Source organism: Temnothorax longispinosus, chromosome 12, assembly GCF_030848805.1.
Source record: "Temnothorax longispinosus isolate EJ_2023e chromosome 12, Tlon_JGU_v1, whole genome shotgun sequence".
Classification (NCBI taxonomy): Eukaryota; Metazoa; Arthropoda; class Insecta; order Hymenoptera; family Formicidae; genus Temnothorax; species Temnothorax longispinosus.
Window position 1 is genome coordinate 4948684 of NC_092369.1, and position 21777 is coordinate 4970460.

General features: G+C 44.0%; 1 protein-coding gene across 1 annotated transcript; it reads right to left on the reverse strand.

Moving 5' to 3' along the window:
* Positions 1-19371: 19371 nt before the first annotated feature.
* LOC139822993 (probable ATP-dependent RNA helicase DHX37) lies at positions 19372-21391 on the reverse strand. The gene is made up of 6 exons (XM_071795244.1): positions 20955-21391; positions 20775-20891; positions 20492-20698; positions 20185-20396; positions 20008-20105; positions 19372-19474 (listed from the first exon to the last, which is right to left on the reverse strand). The coding sequence occupies exons 4-6, from the start codon at positions 20334-20336 to the stop codon at positions 19410-19412; spliced, it is 315 nt and encodes a 104-aa protein (XP_071651345.1). The 5' UTR covers positions 20337-20396; positions 20492-20698; positions 20775-20891; positions 20955-21391; the 3' UTR covers positions 19372-19409.
* Between the last annotated feature and the right edge of the window lie 386 nt (positions 21392-21777).

Consider the following 21777-nt stretch of genomic DNA (forward strand, 5'->3'; position numbering starts at 1 on the left):
AATCAAATCAAATAATAAATTATACAAGATTAAATGCGAAACAAACGGATATTTTTAACAAACCATACATGTCCTGGATAAAAAAAGTCTAATAACAAATAATTATATTTTAAAAAGTTCATAAAGAATTTAGAAATTCTGCGAATTGTTTTTATAAATTGTGAGAAAATGTTCACCAGGAGTTTCAGCAGAGGTTACTTTCACCAGAGGTTACACTAGGGATTACTTTCTTGTATAAGTTTTTATTGTTAGTAAGTTTTGTTATTAATAAGTTTATTTGAAGATATATAGGTATTTATTATGGAACATATAAAGAATATATATAAAATATATACCCGACAAGAGAACATATAGAAAATATATAAAGAACATATAAACAATATACAAAGAATATATAAAGTATCACATAACACATAACTTATAAAATAAAATTAAAAAATAAAAATGTTTTTGTTTGTGTGTGTATCTCTGAACAAATAGCAAAATATTGCATAGCACAAATAGAAGTTTAAATTATTACTTATGATATAAAATACATCACTTGACGAGAACATAAAGAATATATGAAGAACATAAACAATACATAAAAAATATGTAAAGTATCACACAACTTATAAAATAAAATTAAAAAATAAAAATGTTTTTGTTTGTTTATCTCTGAACAAATAGTAAAATATTGCATAACACAAATAAAAGTTTAAATTATTACTTATGACATAAAATAATAGCTTTTCTTTTACTCTTTTTATTCGTTTTCAAGTCTTTATTAGTAAATTTTAATATGTAATATATTATCATTCTAATAAATAGTTTTAGCAAATAAATATTTGGAAAATTAGGACAAGGATGAGAGAACTGAATAGTGGATAACATTTGCATAAACTTTTGCATAACATTTGTTTGAGTAATAATATTAATATTTTCGAAAATTTTCATATGCAATTCTGTGATATAATTAACAAATACTGCACTTGGTACATATAAACTGCCAAACTTATCATCGTCTGTATTATTATACGTTTTAAAATAAGTGTATAAACAAGCTTCGTCTAAATTACAATCTCTTTCGGCTAGTAATGCACATGTATCACAAAAATGTTTAGCAAAAAGGCGACGCAATAAATAGCCACAAATGTAAATAAAAACATTTTCTTCAGTTACTGGCAAATTACGATAATCATAATTATCTATATCTGAATTAATAAATGCTGTAGCTTCTGAAGGTGTTTGGAATATCACATTTTGTGTTTCTCTAACATCCTGACATTGAATTAATATTGATTCTTCATCAACTGCGCAATTTCCGCTATCTGCTTTAATGTAATCAATAGAAAATAGTTTTTTAAAGCCATGATAAAATTGTATTGGTGTAGGATTAAATGTATTTCCACTTTGTTTACGTACGGCTCCAAAAAAGTTTTCCAATCTGTCTTGATCTAGTCGTCTAGTTAATAAATACTGAATAGGAGTTGATGATTGTTGTAAGTAATTCCATAACTGTAATACGGAATTAATTGTAACCATCCAACATCTAATTGATTTAATGGAATTTGTTATATCCTTTCCATCTTTTCTAATTACTTTTACGCCTTGCAAAAACTGTATTGTTTCATTGAGAAAAGTGACTTGCTCGTTTGTATTTATGTATGCTTGTTTGTTAGAATTGCTGGTATAAATTTTCGAAGAATTTAAAATATCGAATAATTTGTTAAATATTCCTATAAAATCTGCTGTGAAAATAGCCGCCGCATATAAGGAACCTAAATTTACATATGTGTTTATACCAGCCAAAAGAGAGTGGCTAAATATCTGTGCTGCATATTTAACTTTCATTTTGTCGAAATTATTTGGGTTAATATGGCTATCTGTCAATCTAGGAGCCGCTCTAAATTGTGCCTTTTTATCTATTACATAAAAGTCGTCTATATGTTTCCATGTAGCAATTTTATCCCCATTATATACGTAATTGTGTTGATATAAGTTATTCCTAGTTGCTTTTAACAAGTGAGATTTAAGGTGTTTATGCAGTGTGTTTCTATATTTGAGTTACTTGAACTTGCTTCTTCATCTGTGAAATGATATTATATCATGTATAATGTTATTCTAATGTTATTGTAGTATTTGAAAATAACTTACCATTATTTCTCACAATACAACTTGGAATGGCATGTGGCTGCAATCTCGTTTTCTCATAATTTAAGAACATATTATTTGTAAAATGGAGTTTGCATACTCTATAACTATTATAAAGTTGTATGGCTGTGTTTGAAATCAATTCCTCTCGACCACAAGCTGATACCCACAATTTTGACCTTCAAGCAATAGCCTTTCTTAAGTTTTTATGTTTTCCAAATTTTTTTTATGTACCAATAACAATTAAATTCATCATATGTTGAGATTGTATTAAATAGAAACGTAGGCAAATATTACTTTCATTAATTGTTTAACAACTGATTATAGAATATGATTTAAAAATAAAATTAAGCTCAACTTTAAATGCAAAGATAATTTTAACATAAATCACATAATAAACTGACCTTCTGTATCTTTTGGGAATCGAAACAAAGTTTCTTTTATCCCTCGTCTCTCACTACTTGCACTTTGGCAGCCTTTGAAGCAACAACGATATCCACCTCTTTCACTCATACTGATTTTACTATGCACTAACTAGGCTTTTACGGAACAAATAATAGCATAAGTGACTTTTTTCCGGATTTAAGAGTGACAGATAAAGGTTATGGATGCACGTTACAGCTACTACATATGTTTACAGCCGCCATGTTGATAGTCGTGCAGTTCGGTCATGCGCGAGAGACAATTATTAGCACGCTATTTGGCAGAGTGAGCTTACTGTTCTTTCTTATACTGTGGCTTGATTGTTTTCCGTCTTTTTATAAGTCGACTTTCCGCCATTTTTAGAAGTCGACTAGAAGTCGACTTATAAAAGTCGACTTACCGTCGACTTTCCGTCAACTGTGCTCTTAGGGGTCCCTCCGTTGTGTTAGTAGATCATAATAGTCAATTGCCGGCACGGAGATGTCAGCCCAGTACAATTGGCGCCCGATAGTCAATTGTCAGACCGTTCGCCCGGCCGGTATGCAAAACGATCATTTGCCGCTGCATGCCATCCAATAATGCCCTCTCGATACTGCCGGTATTTAATCCGCGGGCGACGCGGGAGATTCGAAATCGCATAGCCAATAGCAATAGCTTGAGAGAGAAGAAGAAGACAGCAGATCTGTCTATCTTCTTCTACCGCTCGACGCTTGAAGCTGGCATCTCTGCCCATCCCCACCACTGACTGGCAGTAGCTGTCGAAAACCGCCAGTCTGGCTGCAATCAAAGGTTTCTAATAATAAAACAAATGTAATTGCAACACGCTATAAAATTTTTATTTAATTGCACATTTAATAAACTTAAATTATTGCTGTAGATGCAGTATAAATATCTATACTCTTTTCAATTACGAAATTATTTTCGGAGCATTCGCCTTAATTCGCATCTGGATAATTGCATCTCAATGTACGTCCCAATATTGGCTGAAATATATTGCAAATAATTATTTTCAAATACATATTTTTACAGGTAAATATACATATACTTAAAGTCGTTATTTCCATTACTTGCAAATATATTTTGCCCGACACTACTATACCGATACTATTATGTCACCTCATTAATTGGCGAATGCACGCAGACACACTCCTCGCATAAAAATAACGTACAAACAAAATCCGAGATATTGACATTATAATTAGTGCCTCTTTGTTAAAATTATGGAAAGTTACTAAAGTAATAACGAAGAAGAATTATTACATGTTCATCATATAGTCGCAAAATTCTTTTACAATAGAATACCCCACTTGCACAAATTTGGCGCGAATACATTAATATGCTCGTTACCACAATCGACTTATCAAGTACAAGTATAAACGAAGCAAAATCAAACTTAGGATAATAATAGTTATGGATAATAATTGCCGTAGTAATAAACAGTCATCAATGCAGTTCTAATGCGCGTTTTATGCGCGTATTACGAGCAATCGCTCTACATCGTCCCGATGAAGTTCACTAGGAATCTTATGAAACGAAAATGGTGTGCAGCTGGTGCGGCATCACGAAGCGAATTGAATCAGCACACGAGACACCGTTGATTCAAATGGCGCATGATAAATCCACTGTAATCTAGGTCCTTAAGGAAACGATGAATGGCGCACAATGAATGGCACAAGCATCTTTCAAAATTTGTAGCTCGGTGCGTGTTGTCATCTCTGGGACATCGTCCTGCTTTTTTCGCCGGAAGGGTGATCAATACGGTGTTCACTTGGTTTACCAATTGAATGAATCTCTTGTTCATATAAAAAAGCGAATTCTAGCGTGTCTCGCATTCCTGCTTTAATTTTAAAACCAGTCCACCGTTTTCAAGATCCGATGTCTGTAACTCCTTGAGTGCGTCTGCTGCTTTGATGCTGTGTTTGAAATAAGTGACAATGGATTTCACTTTCTTCACCACAGTCTGGAATTCCGGTGTTGCAGCGATTGCATCTTGGACAGCTAGATTTAGGGTGTGAGCGAAACCCCCCAGATGTTTTCGATGCCCAAACGTATCCCGCATCGCCTTCGCGATGTTGGAAGCGTTGTCTGTAATTACAGCTACTACTGCATCAGCATTAATGTGCCACTCATCTAGTACCTCGCTTATAATTGTTGATATATATTCTGCATTGTGGCTTTTTTCGAGTTTCTTTATTCCCAGAGATAGACATTCCAGTCGCATAGCTTCAAAATTGATGTAATGTACAGTGATGCCGATATAACTCCTGGTATTAAATGGTTCTGTCCAGATGTCTGTAGTTAAACAAAGATGTTCGGCTTTTGAAAACATGGTCTTGATTATCGAACTGAGTAGCTCGTACTTTTTGTCTGTCCGCTGTGTAATAGTTTTTCGACATGGCACAGCGTATAGAGGTGCCACGATACTTAAGAAATTCCTGAATTCTTTATCCTCGACCATCGAGAAAGGCTGTCGGTCCACCGCTATCATATACACGATAGCGTTCATAATCTTACACGCCGTACTACCACCATCTAAAGTAATAAAATTTAAATAAGCCATGATATAAATATAAATATGCTTACAAATATGCATACCTATATGCTTATAAATTACCAGTGTATGCTTTGATTTTGTGGAAAGCTTTGTCGATGGATGGTTGCTTCGCTTGCTTCTGGATCAGAGTCGAACCAGTCGAAGGCTCCTCCGATGTTGAACGAACTATGCCGGAGATACCCGCTTCTGATTTATGTATCGGGGTGCAAGATCTCGATCGTTTAAATTGAGTGCCCGATGTTGATGGTAAAGCCGGATCAGGTTCAATCAATATAGGATCAGGATCATCTTCAGCTTCAGATTCGTGATTGACACTATCGACTGATGTTCGCGTAGATATCTTTTTTTGTGCAAAATCACTTTCAGAATTAATGTGTTTTGAGTGAATTCGTTGTAGGTGGTTAACTAAATTGGTTGTGTTTCCATGGTTTTTATAGACCTTTTGACACAAAGTACATTGTACTGAAATTTCGTTGAGCTTTATGAAAAAGTCATGCACAGAACTCCTTTTTCGTTTTTGGCTAAGGCTTGAGACAGTTGGAACCGACATTTTGCTGGAATAAACGTTACAAAAAATTAATTCAAATATCTCTTTATGTTAAAGACATTTAGTTCCATTCGACTGTTACAAAAGAACTATGATGAACAGACAGTAATAAAAAAACACTTTTTATTTTCTGTCAGTATAGTCCGGATTTGAGCTATTGTCTGAATACTAAGCAATAATCCAACGTGAACACAAAAAATCTTGCTGTCACTAATGGCAGGTAACGATAAATAGTCAAATATCTCTGTGCAATACTGCCGTACTGTATACTGTCGTATTTACGTAAGCACTCGTCATAAAAGCCACAAACTTGCGTTATCTGTCGTGATTCGTGATTTCCTCTCACCAACGTGATTCTGTCAAGATAACGGACCTAGACGTGACAAGACACAAAATATAAAATTATACTGTAGTAGCAACTCTGTTAGCTATTTTGGATTTAATTTCTTTTTAATTTTTATTAAAATATGAAGAGTATGACTAAAATGTATGTAAAGTACTGTCACGGCTTTTTGCACTCCCGGAGCGGCCGGGGCGTGTGCCGGATCAAAAGGATAAAAGGAGAGCGGGATGATAGGCCTCTCCGGTGATTCTCTCGCACCTCCGACACTCCTCGAAACGATTTTAATGTTGGGCGCCAGACGCGTAAATTCGCGTCCGCGAAATCGCAAAAGAAACCCGAAACGAAACGCAGGACGAAATGTGTGGATGTGCGAGGAATAGGCTAGCTCGACCTAAGAACGGGGCGGGGTTGATGAAGGGCGGCGCGATATCCGGCGGGGTGACACGTAAATCAGAAATTCAGTTTGCTAACAAAGAAAGAATAACATTTATTCCTTAGTAATTCTCGGTAGAAACAATAAATGCCAATTCGACTTCAGTCAATCGGAGGAATCAATTCGTCAATAACGCGGACGTCAGAAATTAAACAACAAAATTAATGATAGCACGGACGCCAGAAATAAACGGAGCATTACGTTAATTCACCGTGAACGCACAGAAGGCGTGATTTTCAAATAAGCGAATAATAGTAGATTTTACTTATAACTTGTAGAAAATATCGGCAAGAATACGGCCGAACACGAAATAGCCGGAGTAGACGCGAATAATGGTAAAAATCGAAATACAGTCTCACCGGAAAGATCGCTATAGGATGGTACGTCCCGCTCAGAGCGCGTGAACGCCACGTCCAGAGTCGTACGAGAATTCTGTCGCCAATTATCTTACGCTAACGCAAGTAGGAATGCAACGAGTCTGCCGCGAGAATTGAGTAACCCACGCGAACAACATTCTCCCTTCAGCACGACTAATACTCATTACCGAAACAACGCATCCGAACATAACTATCCTAACACGAATAATATCATAATGCAATCAGCCAACACGAGCGGCATGTTAACGTGATTAATGTGCCGACGCGGACAACATTCCAACGTAAGTAAGGTTTGGTAATTCGATACGCCGTGAACACCGTGAGCGCGAGACGCAACCACGAGCGCGGACATTACACGAAAACGGACTCGCATTACCGGATTTCGCCAACTAATCTATCGCGATCTCCAGAGGCTCGCTATCACGTCTTTATCCCGATTCCGCGGCCACGATACCATCCCGAGGCCCTTCGCTCTCGCTGTCGATCGCAATTTTCTACTCGGTCTTAAGGACCCGGATGCGTCGCGGTATTACACGCAATTTCCCGAGTGAGAGCGCGTACCGGAGGGCGGCGCGTCGTGGTTCTACATTTCGGTATTACTTGCGGGCAACCTCACCGGTATAACGCCTTCTCCTGGGCTCCTTGCCGTCACCTCGTACCAAAATCGTCGCAGCGCAACTACTTCCCGATTCGGGGCGGCTATCGCGAATCTCAAGAAAACTTCCGTGTTCGGACTCGCCGACGAACGACCAGAGAGAGTCTCGCTAAATCCGCTCGATTGCGGAATCGATGCGGCACCCCCTTCCTTAGGGGCGCGCCGACCAATCGGGAGCGAGCTTGCAAGCTCGCGCGATATCTCAACGCAGGATCGTCGCAAGGGGATTCTTCGGGGGCGCGCAACGGTCCCTCGGCGGCGTAGCGACTCCTTTAATTTGTCCCTGGGCAGCGGACTGGACTTCGTTCTGGCCGGTGTGCCTCCGGTTTGACCTCGGGGCGGTGATCAGCCACCCCGCGGGCCGGTATTTCGTGGAGGCAAATTGCTGAGGTCGGGTTTTACCCGGTACCTGGGGCCCCGCTATCGGCGGCCTTCGTCCATCGCTGCCTCACGCGCCGCACGCCTGCCGCATTGCTTTCGCCGCCCGTGATCTTAATGGTTTCCGCTCTCGCCACCCCTCCTCGGTCCTTGGTCCTCCCGGACCCTTCCGTTACTGGTACTCCCTCGAAGATTTGCCGTGGTGTGGGTGAGGCACCGCGAGTATTACGATTACATAAAAATAAAATAAATAATCAAATTGCGGAAACGATATGAATATTCGGCCCCTGGAGATCTCGTCGTCGCCTCTCTGGCTCGTCCCTGGGCGCGAAATTCCGCGCCTTGTGACGGCGGTGGGGCGCTGCCACGAAGCGGCGGGCCGCAACGTCACAATACATACATACATACATACTGTCACGAGTTTTTCACTCCCGGAGCGGTCCGAGGCGTGTGCCGGATCAAAAGGGGAAAAGGAGAGAAAGGTGATAGGCCTCTCCGGTGATTCTCCCGCACCTCCGACACTCCACGAAACGAGCTTAAGGTTGGGCGCCAGACGCGTAAATTTGCGTCCGCGAAATCGCTAAGAACCAAAAGAGAGAGACGCAAAACGAAACACGTCGGGGTGCGAGGGAATCGCTAGCTCAGCCTAATAGCAGGGCGTGATTAATTAAGGGCAGCGCGATATCCGGCGGGGTGACACATAAATCATAACTTCAATCGGCTAACAAATAAAGAGTAACATTTATTGTATAATCGATTTAGAGAAAATAATAATGGCCAATTTGGCTTTCATTAATAAAGCAAGTAGATGGTTGATAACGTGGCGTCAAATTTGAATGACACAGAAAGGATAACGCGGACGCCAGAAAAGCACGAAAAATTACGCTAATTTAATAAACGCGCGGGAGGCGCCGGCATTACACAAGATAATATGAAAAGAAAACTAACTTCCCGAAGACTTCAAATTATTAGAGCCGGCGACATCGGCAAAACATAATCGGAGTAACGTGAAATACTATTGCGTGGGCTGGCACGACAGAATAGCGCGTCACGCTCGGAGCGCGTGAACGCAAGGGCCCAAGGCCGTGCAGAGATTTTGTCGCTAATAATCTTAATCTAACGCAAGGAATAATCGCAGTCTACCGCGAATAATAATCTTAATCTAGTGGGAATAATATTCTTAATCTAAGGCGAATAATCTTCTTAAGATAGCGCGAATAACATCTGGACGTAACTAATCAGTCGGGGTGATCCGTATTTTACCGTCATTTATCACGCGAATAACGTCCCAACGCCAGGAGTCAATCGGCGCGAACAATATTCTCACGCAAATAATATGTCGACGCGGACGATATTCTCACGCAGTTATTATCCTACGTACGTGCTCGAAAGCAAGACTCAGGCGCGAACAATACGGCAAGGCCGGTAACATCAGGACGCAATCACAGGAATAATGTCTCGGCACAACCGATACCGCGTAGATACTCTAAGTGTCCGGACGCGAATCGTGAGCGACATAATTACCAGCGCGAACACCCGTCTGACGCAATTAATACCATCCCGCGATTAATATTCGGTCGGGTGAATTACTACGCACAACGCGGCACGCGGACGTGAACGCGAGGGGCGTGAGAAATGGCATATTCGCAATATCGAACGTCGTCATCGGCGCGCTTACCGCGATCTCCAGGAGTCGTAGATTTCGGTCGCGATCCCACGGCCACGAGACCAGTCCGGGGCCCCTCGCTTTCGCTATCGATCGCCAAATACGCCTTGTCGGCGAGTATGTAATTATCACGAATATTCCCGAGCGAGAGCGCTACTCGGGGAGCGGTGTCGTGGCTTTACATGATTCTGTTACGCGAGGCAACCTCACCGTAAGTCGATTCTCTCCCGAGGATCCTCGCCGTCGTCCCAAGGGCTGGAAAGGTACAGCCCGAAATCTTATGCGCCTCAAGGGCGACTCCGGTCGCAAGACAGAGCACAACGATTCGCGTGTACGTGCGTCGGCTATCGAGAACGGCTCAAGAATGCTCCCGAAATTTCGCTCGATGGCGGAATCGATAGCGTACCCCACCCCGGGCGTACGCGGCCCCGCGACGCTATCGCGCGGACCAATAGGAAATGAGCTCGCAGGCTCGCGGTGTCTCCTCGCACAGGGCCGTTAGTCACGGCTTTTCGCAGGGCGCTCGACGGCCCATCGTTCGCGCGGTGATTTTCCGGGATTCTTCCCGGCAGCGGACGGGACGTGATTGCCTCCGTGTTTCTCCTCTTCGGTCCGGGGATGGTAGCCATCCATCCCGGAATCCGGTCAGTAGCGTAAGGAGGGCAGGTGAGCTGATTTTTGCCCCGGCGTTCGGGGCCCTGCCTGTACGGATCCGCCCGTCGCTATGTCACGCGCCGCGCGCGTATCCTCTCGCGCTCCCCTGCGCTCGGCGGCCCGCGAGCATCATCGAAATTGGCTTGCCGTCGTCTGATTTCTCGCCTCTGTCCTTGTCGTCGACTCCGTTTTTCCGTGATTCTCAGCATCGTCTCAGGAACTCCGGTTTTCGGCTCGGTGAGGCGCCGCGCAAATAATACAAAAATAAAAAGAAGGGATTAGCATAACGCAACGCGATTAGAATAGACCCCCTGGAGATCTCGCAGCGATTCATTGAACCGTCCTCGGGCATAAAAAGTCGCGAAACCCGCGCCTTGTGACGGCGGCGCCGGCGGGGCGCTGCAACGGTGCAGCGAAACTGCCACGTCACAACACCCCACCCCAAGAGAGAGCATACCGGGCTCGGTTGCCTCTACTTAGCCATTCGCCTCCCCGGGGTTACCGTAAGGGCGCTCGCGCGATCGAGATTTCCAGCGAAGGGCTCCAGTTAACATGGACGAGCACAAAATATGACGGCACAGTAGAACAAAACAAAAGAAATAAATATTCAATTATTATCTAATTCCCCCCCCCGTTTTGCGCGGAATCTGTAACTCGGTTTTGACCGTGCTCATTCTCGTGTACCGATATGACGCAAGTCGAACTTCTTACGAGGACCTACGACGGCTACGTGCCTCGGGCTTGGTGTCGATCGCTTGTTTATCCCAGCGTGAAAGGTGGGACTAGCCTCGACCGCCCTTCTATCCTTAGGGCGCGCCAAAGGAATAGCCCCTTGTTTTAGCCAGGTACGCCGGCTTGTACCACGGCTGTTTCGTTGATTTTCGCTAGGCCGTCTTCGACGAGCACAATACGAAAATCCTAAATCCTAACGCGAAACGATGCGTCGATCACCGAATGCGAGCGCAACTTCGAATCCTATCGTGGCCTTTCTTCGTATCGTCAGGCTTACGCGGCAAAGGCTGAATGTCGGATACGACGAACGTATTAGCGACGGAGTATTTCATTATTAACGACGGGACGGAGGTCTCGGGGTGGGTTTAGGGATCTCGCTTAAACTTATTCGTATAAACGAAAGAAAAGAACCAATAAACTATTCGTAATAGGGTTTTAAGTCCTTAATGTGGACTTTTCCGATCGAGTTGCCTAACGCATCGGCAAGTTCATACACGGCTGGCGAAAGAATTCTCTGCACAATAAACGGACCATGAAATTTCTTGGCTAATTTCGCGGAAACATGTTGAGCGGCGGACAATAAGACGTGCTGTCGTTTCAACACTTGGTCGCCTACTGCGAATTGGCGGTCTCTTCGGCGCGAATTATAATATCGGGTTTGCTTGGCTCGCGCGTTTTCCAAGTTCTCGCTAACCCATTCTCGCAACTCTTGAACCCGCTCCATCTGCTCCCTCCACATAGCGGGATCGGAATTTTCTATTTTGACAGCGGCGTCTTCTCGCCCGCGAAGTAAATTAACCGGCTGTGGTTTCCTCCCGAAATTTAAGAACGCAGGCGTAGCCTGTAACGAGGTGTGGTGCGCGGAATTATACGCGAAACGAAATTCGTTGATGTGTAGATCCCACTCTCGGTGATTGCGCTCGAGGTAAGCCGTAATCATTGTCTTTAGCACGCGGTTAACTCGCTCGACAGGGTTTGCCTGCGGGTGATAAGGCGGTACCGTCGTATGTCGAATGCCGTACTATTCCACTAACGCTTGTAGATCTCGATTCAAAAATTCAGTACCGTTGTCGGTCAATAACACGCGGGGCGCTCCCCATCGAAATATCACGAGGTCCTCGATAGCCTCGCGGATCTTCTTCCCGGTAGCCTTACGGAGCGGACAACACTCGATCCATTTAGTGAAGAGATCTTGTAAGACGAGAAGGTACGCGTATCCCGATTTACTGGGGGGAAGTGGCCCCATAACATCCGCGGCGATAACTATCCACGGAGCCTCGATAACTCGCTGACCCATTAATCCTACGGGAACGTCTTGTTCCACTTTCGCGCGTTGACAAGTATCGCACCGACGAACGTACCGGGCGATATCCTTGAACATCCGCGGCTAATAATATCTCGTCGCGACACGGCGGTACGTTTTATCGACACCTAAGTGTCCGGCTTGAGGCGGATCGTGATTCTCGCGAATGATCCTTTCCCGCGACTCGCCCGGCACAACGACTTTCCACTGGTTAAGATCGTCTACGGTCTCGTTTACTACAGGATGGGGTCGGCGAAAATATAATTGATCTTCATGTATTTTCCACCCCGGAAATCGTCGTGGGTGTTCGAGGACCTCATTAAATCGCCGAGCGTACCAATCGTCCGCGACCGCGGCGACCGCGCACAACTCCGCGTCCTGTTCGTATATTCGCGAGAGCGCGTCCGGCACGTGGTGCATTGCACCTTTCCTATGTTCGATACGGTAGTCGTACTCGAGTAACTCGAGAGTCCACCTCGCTAACCATCCCCTCGGATTCTTTAAATCATGTAGCCACCGGAGGCTGCTATGGTCCGTTATGACGGTAAATTGGTAGCCCTCGAGATAAGGACGGAACTTTTTGATTGCCCACACGACCGCTAGGCACTTTTGTTCGGTGGTCGAGTATTTTTTCTCGGCATCCGATAACGCTCGACTCGCGAATGCGATTACATGTTCGTTTCCCTCAATTTATTGGGTTAATACCGCCCCCAGACCGACGGAACTCGCATCCGTCTGCAACGTGAACGGCATGCCGAAATCTGGGCACGAGAGCGTAGGTGGAGAGGTAAGACAGGCTTTTATGGCTTCAAAGGCGGCTGTCTAGTCATCGCCCCACTCCCAGGTTTGATTCTTTTTCAATAATCGCATCAACGGTTCCAAACGAGTGGCGCATTACGGGATAAATCTGCGGTACCAGGAAGCCATACCAATGAAACGGCGCAGTTGTCGGAGATTACGCGGCGCGGGGTATTCCCTGATCGTTACTGTCTTATCGGGATCGACCTTTAGACCCTCGCGCTGAACCAAAAATCCGAGGTACTTTACCTGCGAGCGGCAGAACTTACTCTTTTCGGGATTAATCGTTAGGCCCGCCTCGCGAATACGCTTGAAAACGCGTTCCAGCCACTCGAGATGTTCCTCGAAAGTTTCGGTAGCCACCACGATATCATCTAAATACGCGAACGCATACGGATCCATCTCTGGTCCGATCAAGCGATCTAATAATCTTTGAAAGGTCGCGGGGGCTCCCGTTAAACCGAACGGCATTCGCTTAAAATGAAAGAGGCCCTTTCCCGGTACCGCGAAAGCCGTGATTTCCCGACTCTTTTTCGACAACGGAATCTGGAAGTAGGCCTGGCTCAAATCTATGGTCGAAATATACCGAGCCTTTCGCAGTTTATCAAGAATCCCGTTCATGTACGGCAACGGGTACGCGTCCTTTTTCGAAACATTATTTACTCGTCGAAAATCTAAACAGAAGCGATACGTCCCGTTAGACTTTTTAATCATTACGATGGGTGTCGACCACTCGCTTTGCGACGGCTCAATTATACCGGTTTTTAGTAAACGATCTACCTCCTCGTAAATGGCCTCTTTGATTTTAGGTGAGACGGGGTAACACCGCTGTCTAATCGGGGGGTGGTCTCCGACTTCGATATGGTGTTCGGGTAACGTGGTGGCCCCGAGCTCTTCGTATTACTCGTAATCTGAGATGCGAAAAACTCCCGTAAACACTTTTCCTGGTCCGGCGTTAATTTGCTTAACCCGCAACAAACGAGGGGCGACGCTTCTAATCTTCGCGTCCCTTCCCCTTTTTCCGCTAAGTCCGATTCAAGATTCACGGTATCTCCCTCGGCTAACATGACACGTACGCTTGCGAGAGAACTCGAAGAACCTTCCTCAAACTGATATCGCCGCGAGGGATCCACTTTTAAAAAAGGCGTGTTACCTGAATGAATTTCGTTTGTGTCGAAAAATTGAAGCCTCTTTTCCGCGATGCCGATTGGTTATCTCGATTGATTGCCGCGCCGTAGCTTGCTTCATCCCGTGAGGGACTGTCATCGCGGAGTGTGGCGAGTTTCGTGCGTGTAGTGCGTCGTGTGTGTCGTGATGTGACAGCTCGCGTCGTGTCGCGAGGTTAATCGTCCCGCGTCGTGTCGCGATTATTATATAATAGCATAATGTTAAAGCTAAATGCGCGCGCGAAGCGCGCGTCTGTAGTGTCTAGTCTTCTCTAAAATGCTACGTACCGCCCGTAAAATCGACGATTATTCCGAAAACCGTCAAAAAATCTACCCCTAAGATACACGGTGACGCTAAAGTTGGTAACGAACCGACCCTCATGTTCCGGATTTTATCCTGAACGCACATTGGGACCTCTACCTCCCCCCTCACTCTCGTAGTCTGGTTAGTCGCGGTAGTCACGCGTTTCCCGCTCGTCGTATAAAACGAGAAGTTGTTTGATTAACGCGGTAACCGCCGGACCCGCAAACGTACGGCTAGACCCGGAATCTACCAAAGCGCTTATCTCATTTCCCGCAATTTGTACGCGTAGAAACTTGAGAGAGGCCGAGCCTCCCCTTTCATTAAAGTCGTTATTCGCGGCATCGCAATTTCCTGTCAATAACGAATCGTTAGGGGCGAAGGGGGTAGGAGTCAGGTAGCCCCACTTTCGCGACTCCTTTAAACGTTTCCCGAGCACGTCGGACAGGTACGGGTAGTGAATCCGACCTTCCCGCAACGATAACAATGTCTCCTCGGCGGAGCTTTACAATCGCGCGAGAAGTGTCCCGTCTGGTCGCAATTCCAGCACGTAGCGGGGGGGTTCACGCTCGCGAGAGCCGGTGAACCGACCGACGCGCCTGTTGCGGCGACGGTAGTCGCGGCCGGGATATTTGCCTTCGGTCCGCGGGCCTTGCCCGTCTTTTCATTTTTCGCGGCCGCCCCGGTTTCACCCGAATTTGCGGTGGATACGCCGAGTCCGGCTACCATGTCACGTTGATTCCCTCCCGAATTGCGGTTTGCACTCTTGGGCGCTCGGTATGCCAAATCAGGGAAGAAAGAGCGTTCCGGCGTGGGGGGAGCGCGATAGTTCTGTGCGGCACGGATGCTAGCCTCCGCCCGTGCGGCCCAGCGTTCAAGCGCATCCATATCCGGGACCGAGTCCCATGGTATTTGCGTCTGTAGACGGGGACGCATGTGTCGGTGTGCGTAGCCGACCTTTTCCTCCTCACGTCACGGCGGCGATAACCGATCGAAAAGCGTATTTAAGCACGTCAGGTAATCCGTCACAGGCTCCTGTTCCCCCTGCGTTCGTCGCATTATCTCGTCGCGGAGGGCGAACTGAAAATCCGGGTCTTCGAAACGTGTATGCCACGCCGTTTTAAACGCGGTCCATGTCGTTAGGCGTTCCCTCTTTCCGCGAAACCAATAAAGCGCAATACCCGATAGAAAGAACGGAAGACATCGTAGAATATCCTCGTCCGCAACGGGAATCAATTCACGGCCCTCTTCAATACGCAACAGAAACGTTTCGGCATTCTCTCTGCGCGCGCCCGAAAACTTTAAGTCCCATTTTCGCATGATATTATAATGGTCGTCGCGGAGTTGCCGTTCGGATCTTGCAAGGCCCTATACGTGTGACTCCGGGAAACGTCGGAGTGGTCGAGGTGCGCCCGCGCACCCATTGCAGCGGACGGACTATCGGGGCGAATGTCTTCCGCCGGAACACCGAGATATTTGGCACGGACCGGGAGGTTCGCTTCGACCCCCGTCATCTGGTTTACTTCGAGGTTCGTCTCGCGGTTCAATTCGAAGTCGGCCACGCGGCTCGATTCTCGACGCGCGGCCGTCAACAAGCGTAATAAGCGGAGCGTCAGCTCGGGGTCGGATCCGTCGCTAGGTAGCTCGCGTCGACTTAAGGTTGTATGACCCGTAAGATCTCTGCCAAAAGTTTAAGAAACGTAACATAAAGCTAATTAACATATTTAAGAAGATATTCTTTACTGGAAAGTAATATTTATATTAATATTTTATTAAAATAACGGTTGCCTGTGTTTTTAAGAGCTATAGAGACATTTTTATGCATATTTTCTCGTATGTAAACTTTCACTTTTAATGATTTTTAGAAAGACTGTACCTGAATCGCAACTGACACAAACTAAAATTTAAAAATGTGAAAATCTTTAAAAAGTAACAAAACATAGTAATTACTGTTTAAAAATACTAATGAAATTATATTACGTTATTTATTTACGTAATTTATTAATAAATTAAATACAATAGCTCTCATAAAAAAGTATTTTGATCGCGACAACGTCGCATTTTCTGTAAGTTGGTAGCATTGATCTCACTCGACATCAGCTGCGTGAACGCGAAGTGTCCTCCGAGCACGTGTAATATACAGACGCATCGTTTGAGGTTAGTTTTCGCTTGCGCTACAAAAATGCCAAAAGTAAAACGTTACATGTGCCATGAAATTGTTACAATCATCTGGTGTGGTTTCGACTCGTGTCTTCAAATTACGTTTCCCAGTATTTGTCCGTGCTAACCGTTGATTGTACACTTTTTCAGTGACAACTTTTCCTTTCCACATGTAACGTTTTACTTTCGGCATTTTCGTAACGCAAGCGAAAACTAACCTCAAACGATGCGTCTGTATATTACACGTGCTCGGAGCACATTTTCGATACACAGGAGGCTCTATTGGAAAAAGTAACGGACCTCTGTAGTATTTGTTATCCTTTACGGAGAGTGACGGAGAGAGAGGTTCTAATGTAACGTCATAGTGCGCTGTTGCCGGATCTCTGTACTTACGAGTTCAGCGAGACCAAGCGAGACTGTTCTCTGTGTTTGCTTTTTATTCAATATTTCAGAAAATATTCTTGAAGTCATAATTTTTTTGGTTCTAATTTGTTTGTAAGATGTTTATTAATATTTCTGCAAAGTTTTAAAAGGATGCCATATTTTCTTCGATATTAATTTCTCAAATGAAGTTGAAAAAATAGTGAAACTTGATGAATTCCCATAAGAGCCCATGTTAAATTCAAATTGTTATAACTTTTGAACGGGCCTTGCAAACTTGTTCAAACTTGGCACAATGCTTTATTATTATAATACTCATCACCTGACAAAGTTTGAAGAATTTGGCATTTTTTCTTCTAAGGGGTTTTTTACAACCTTAACTCGGCGATTCGTTCTTCGCGCGTAGCGTGGATAATCCACTCGTCGGTGAGCTCGATTTGATCCATTTTGTCTACCCGCACTTTATTATTAAAGGGGGGATCTATTTTTTGCTCGAACTAACGGAGCACCACTGTATTCCGGAAAGAGAATGATAGTACGCGAACACTAATATACGACCAACAATACACGCGAAGGAATGTGAAGCGAAATCTATATTCCACGCGAAATCCACGGAAGGCTACCGTATTCTCACAAGAGAATAATAATACACGAGCAATAACACTCGCGAAAGGAATGTGAAGGTAACATGAGATAGGCAAATAGTTTTTCAGACGCGACCGCTCGCTGAACGTAAACACAGAATTCCAAGCGCTACGCCGTATCGAATAATATCGCACTATCTTTGGTTAGCCCTCCCGAATACATTTTGTCACGGAATTATTCGAATGATACTTCACATCCAGCTGAAAGAAAATTTTTAAACAAAATATACAGGACACAGATAATATCGCATCAAACATAGCATATAATATAGCGTCAATAATAATTCATTCAAAAAAAAAAAAAGGATAGGATCATTTCTTTATTTCGACAAACACAAAAAAAATTAAGCGATAAGTAATCCGCGGGAATCGTGTCACCCGCACGAAAATATCGTAGCGCGATCGCAAGCCCTTTGCGTGCCTTTCGGCGATCTTTCGGCGGCCCCACATTGGGCGCCAAATTTTGTCACGACTTTTTCACTCTCGGAGCGGTCCGGGGCGTGTGCCGGATCAAAAGAAGAAAAGAAGAGAAAGGTGATAGGCCTCTCCGGTGATTCTCCCGCACCTCCGACACTCCACGAAACGAGCTTAAGGTTGGGCGCCAGACGCGTAAATTCGCGTCCGCGAAATCGCTAAGAACCAAAAGAGAGAGACGCAAAACGAAACACGTCGGGGTGCAAGGGAATCGCTAGCTCATTTAAGCCAAATTTTGTCAAGACTTTTTCACTCCCGGAGCGGTCCGGGTCGTGTGCCGGATCAAAAGGGGAAAAAGAGAGAAAGGTGATAGGTCTCTCCGGTGATTCTCCCGCACCTCCGACACTCCGCGAAACGAGCTTAAGGTTGGTCGCCAGACGCGTAAATTCGCGTCCGCGAAATCGCTAAGAACCAAAAGAGAGACGCAAAACGAAACACGTCAGGGTGCGAGGAAATCGCTAGCTCAGCCTGATAGCAGGGCGGGATTAATTAAGGGCAGCGCGATATCCGGCGGGGTGACACATAAATCATAACTTCAATCGGCTAACAAATAAAGAGTAACATTTATTGTATAATCGATTTAGAGAAAATAATGGCCAATTTGGCTTTCATTAATAAAGCAAGTAGATGGTTGATAACGAAGCGTCAAATTTGAATAACACAGAAAGGATAACGCGGACGCCAGAAAAGCACGGAAAATTACACAGATTTAATAAGCGCGCGGAAGGCGCCGGTATTACGCAGGATAATACTAACAAAAACTAAATTCACGAAAAAATAATATGAAAAGAAAACTAACTTCCCGAAGGCTTCAAGTTAATAGGGCCGGCGACATCGGCAAAACATAATCGGAGTAACGTGAAATAATATTGCGTGAGCTGGCACGACATGATAGCGCGTCCCGCTCGGAGCGCGTGAACGCAAGGGCCCAAGGCCGTGCAGAGATTTTGTCCCTAATAATCTTAATCTAACGCAAGGAAGAACCTTAGTCTACCGCGAATAATAATTTAATCTAGTGGGAATAATATTCTTAATCTAAGGCGAATAATCTTCTTAATATAACGCGAATAATATCGGGACGTAACTAATCAGTCGGGGTGACCCGTATTGTACCGTCATTTATAACGCGAATAACGTCCCAACGCCAGGAGTCAATCGGCGCGAACAATATTTTCACGCAAATAATATGTCTTTATTTATTTATCTATCTAATTTAATTATCTAAAAAACTGTATATTACAATCCTAATGTTTTATTCTTAATTACAAAGGCGGCCACTGTGTGCCATCATATCTGTGCCACTTCTGCGTGCGCGGATTCCGGCAGCCACTTCTTGTAAGCTGACAACAGAACTAAAATTATAAATATATAATATCCACAGACTTTTATACTAGACCATTAACATCTATGGACGCACTGCTGAAAAGCTGATGCGAGTGCGAGGTGCAAGTGTTAGTGAAGGGTGCGGCCATATTGAATTAACATTAAGTCACTATCGGGTGTTCAGTTGCTCATGATGTGCGTTTATCTGCATTCGTTATTACAGTACATAACGAAGCAGGCGAATGTTTTTGTGTTAAATATTGGTACATGTTATCAATAAGTTTGTAAGTCATGCCTTCAACGTGTAGCTACTTGAATGCCGAAATCGAACCACTACTCCTGTAGTATTAAACCCTTTCTTTTGGACATTCTGTATATGCCAGACTATTGTATAGAAATCTTGTATAAAACTACTTGTATAGAATCTGTAGTATAGCATATCTTGACTAAAATCAATATGGCGGCAAGCATCACGGCCGAGATGCCTGTCAGCGGTCTAGTATTGTATAGAAGTCTACTCGATGATAATATCTAAATATTATTTTATAAATTAAAATCTCACATTTTTCATCCAAACCCCAGATTTCTAGCAATTTGTATTTGGACACGACTCCCTGCGACTGCAACGTTTGTACTATTGCTTGAGTGCGTGGTATCAACCTGAAAAAATCGTATTGAATTGATGTAATCTATTCGATGAATCAACGTGAAATTGAAAGGAGATAGAATAACAATTTACCTGGCCCATGACTTGGTGATGCTCCCAGGTGTCGTCAGCAACGACGGAACAAATCGTTTCAGCTTAGGGTACACTTGACCCTCCAAGAAGAAATACGCGAACCACTTTACACCGTCCACAAATGCTCTATATCCATCGATGGTAGTCTTCATCCGGCCTTTCCAAATGTACCAGACACGCGGCAAATGATCTTCCCGGTTTCTTGATTATATCTATAAATGAGAATAATATTCGATCATAATGAAGATTAATATCTTTATAAATAAATAGGAAAAACATTATAAAGCAACAATTGTGATAAAAATACCTTGGCGGTGGATCAACCAATGATTCACTAAGATGGCATAGCGTGGAAGCGAATTTCGGCAATCATTCGGGTTCTATCGCCGTGACACCTCGCATATACATCTTATTCGTTTCGTACACCTCTTTATAAACCACCTATTCCGGACTGATTTTCCGTAGAACGCACGAAGAATGCATGAACACAGGTTCCTCCATTTCTGATGGTGTTCTGAAAGATGGTTCAGAATAGAGAGGTCGCATTCAATAGGTCTTAATTATCGATGATAATTAATAACACACCATACCTAACCTCTAAAGCATATTTCCACTTGGCCTTATCCTGATCCTCTTTTAGATCCGCCATACCTGCAAGAACTATCTGGCGCAGCAATTTCGCTTCCATGTCGGTTGGTAACGGCATTCTGTAACAATTCTTGTTGTAGACAATGTAGACAACCGTCTCAAACATATTGCAACATACATACAGTCAAATTCCAGTATTCTGATCTAATCGAAGAAGTCAACGGGAAGACAATGATGACGACGACGACGACGTTTCGTGGCGGTGGTTGATAGCGCGGCGCTTTTCGACGTCTTATTGTGTCCTGTCTCGCGGCATGTATTCCTTGCACTCGCGTAAACATTAATTTTCTCCTCCAGCCTCCTCGAGATTCGCCGCCATATTGATGACGCGCCGCTTGACTGCTTTCCGTCTTTTTATAGTCGACTATTTAGAAGTCGACTTTTAGTCGACTTTCCGCCATTTTTAGAAGTCGACTAGAAGTCGACTAGAAGTCGACTTATAAAAATCGACGGAAAATTGACTTTTATAAGTCGACTATTTAGAAGTCGATTTTTAGTCGACATTCCGCCATTTTTAGAAGTCGACTAGAAGTCGACTTATAAAAGTCAACTTTCCGTTGACTTTTATAAGTCGACTATTTAGAAGTCGACTTTTAGTCGACTTTTCGCCATTTTTAGAAGTCGACTAGAAGTCGACTTATAAAAGTCAACTTTTCGTTGACTTTTATAAGTCGACTATTTAGAAGTCGACTTTTAGTCGACTTTCCGCCATTTTTAGAAGTCGCCTATTTAGAAGTCGACTTTTAGTCGACTTTCTGCCATTTTTAGAAGCCGACTAGAAGTCGACTTATAAAAGTCGACTTACCGTCGACTTTCCGTCAACTGTGCTCTTAGGGGCTTGATCCCTGTCGGAGTCAAACCCGGCGCTTACGCTAATTGGCGCGACCGACTTACAACCGGAAACGCAAACAACAAGCTATTGTGAGAGCATCTTTCGGAATATTA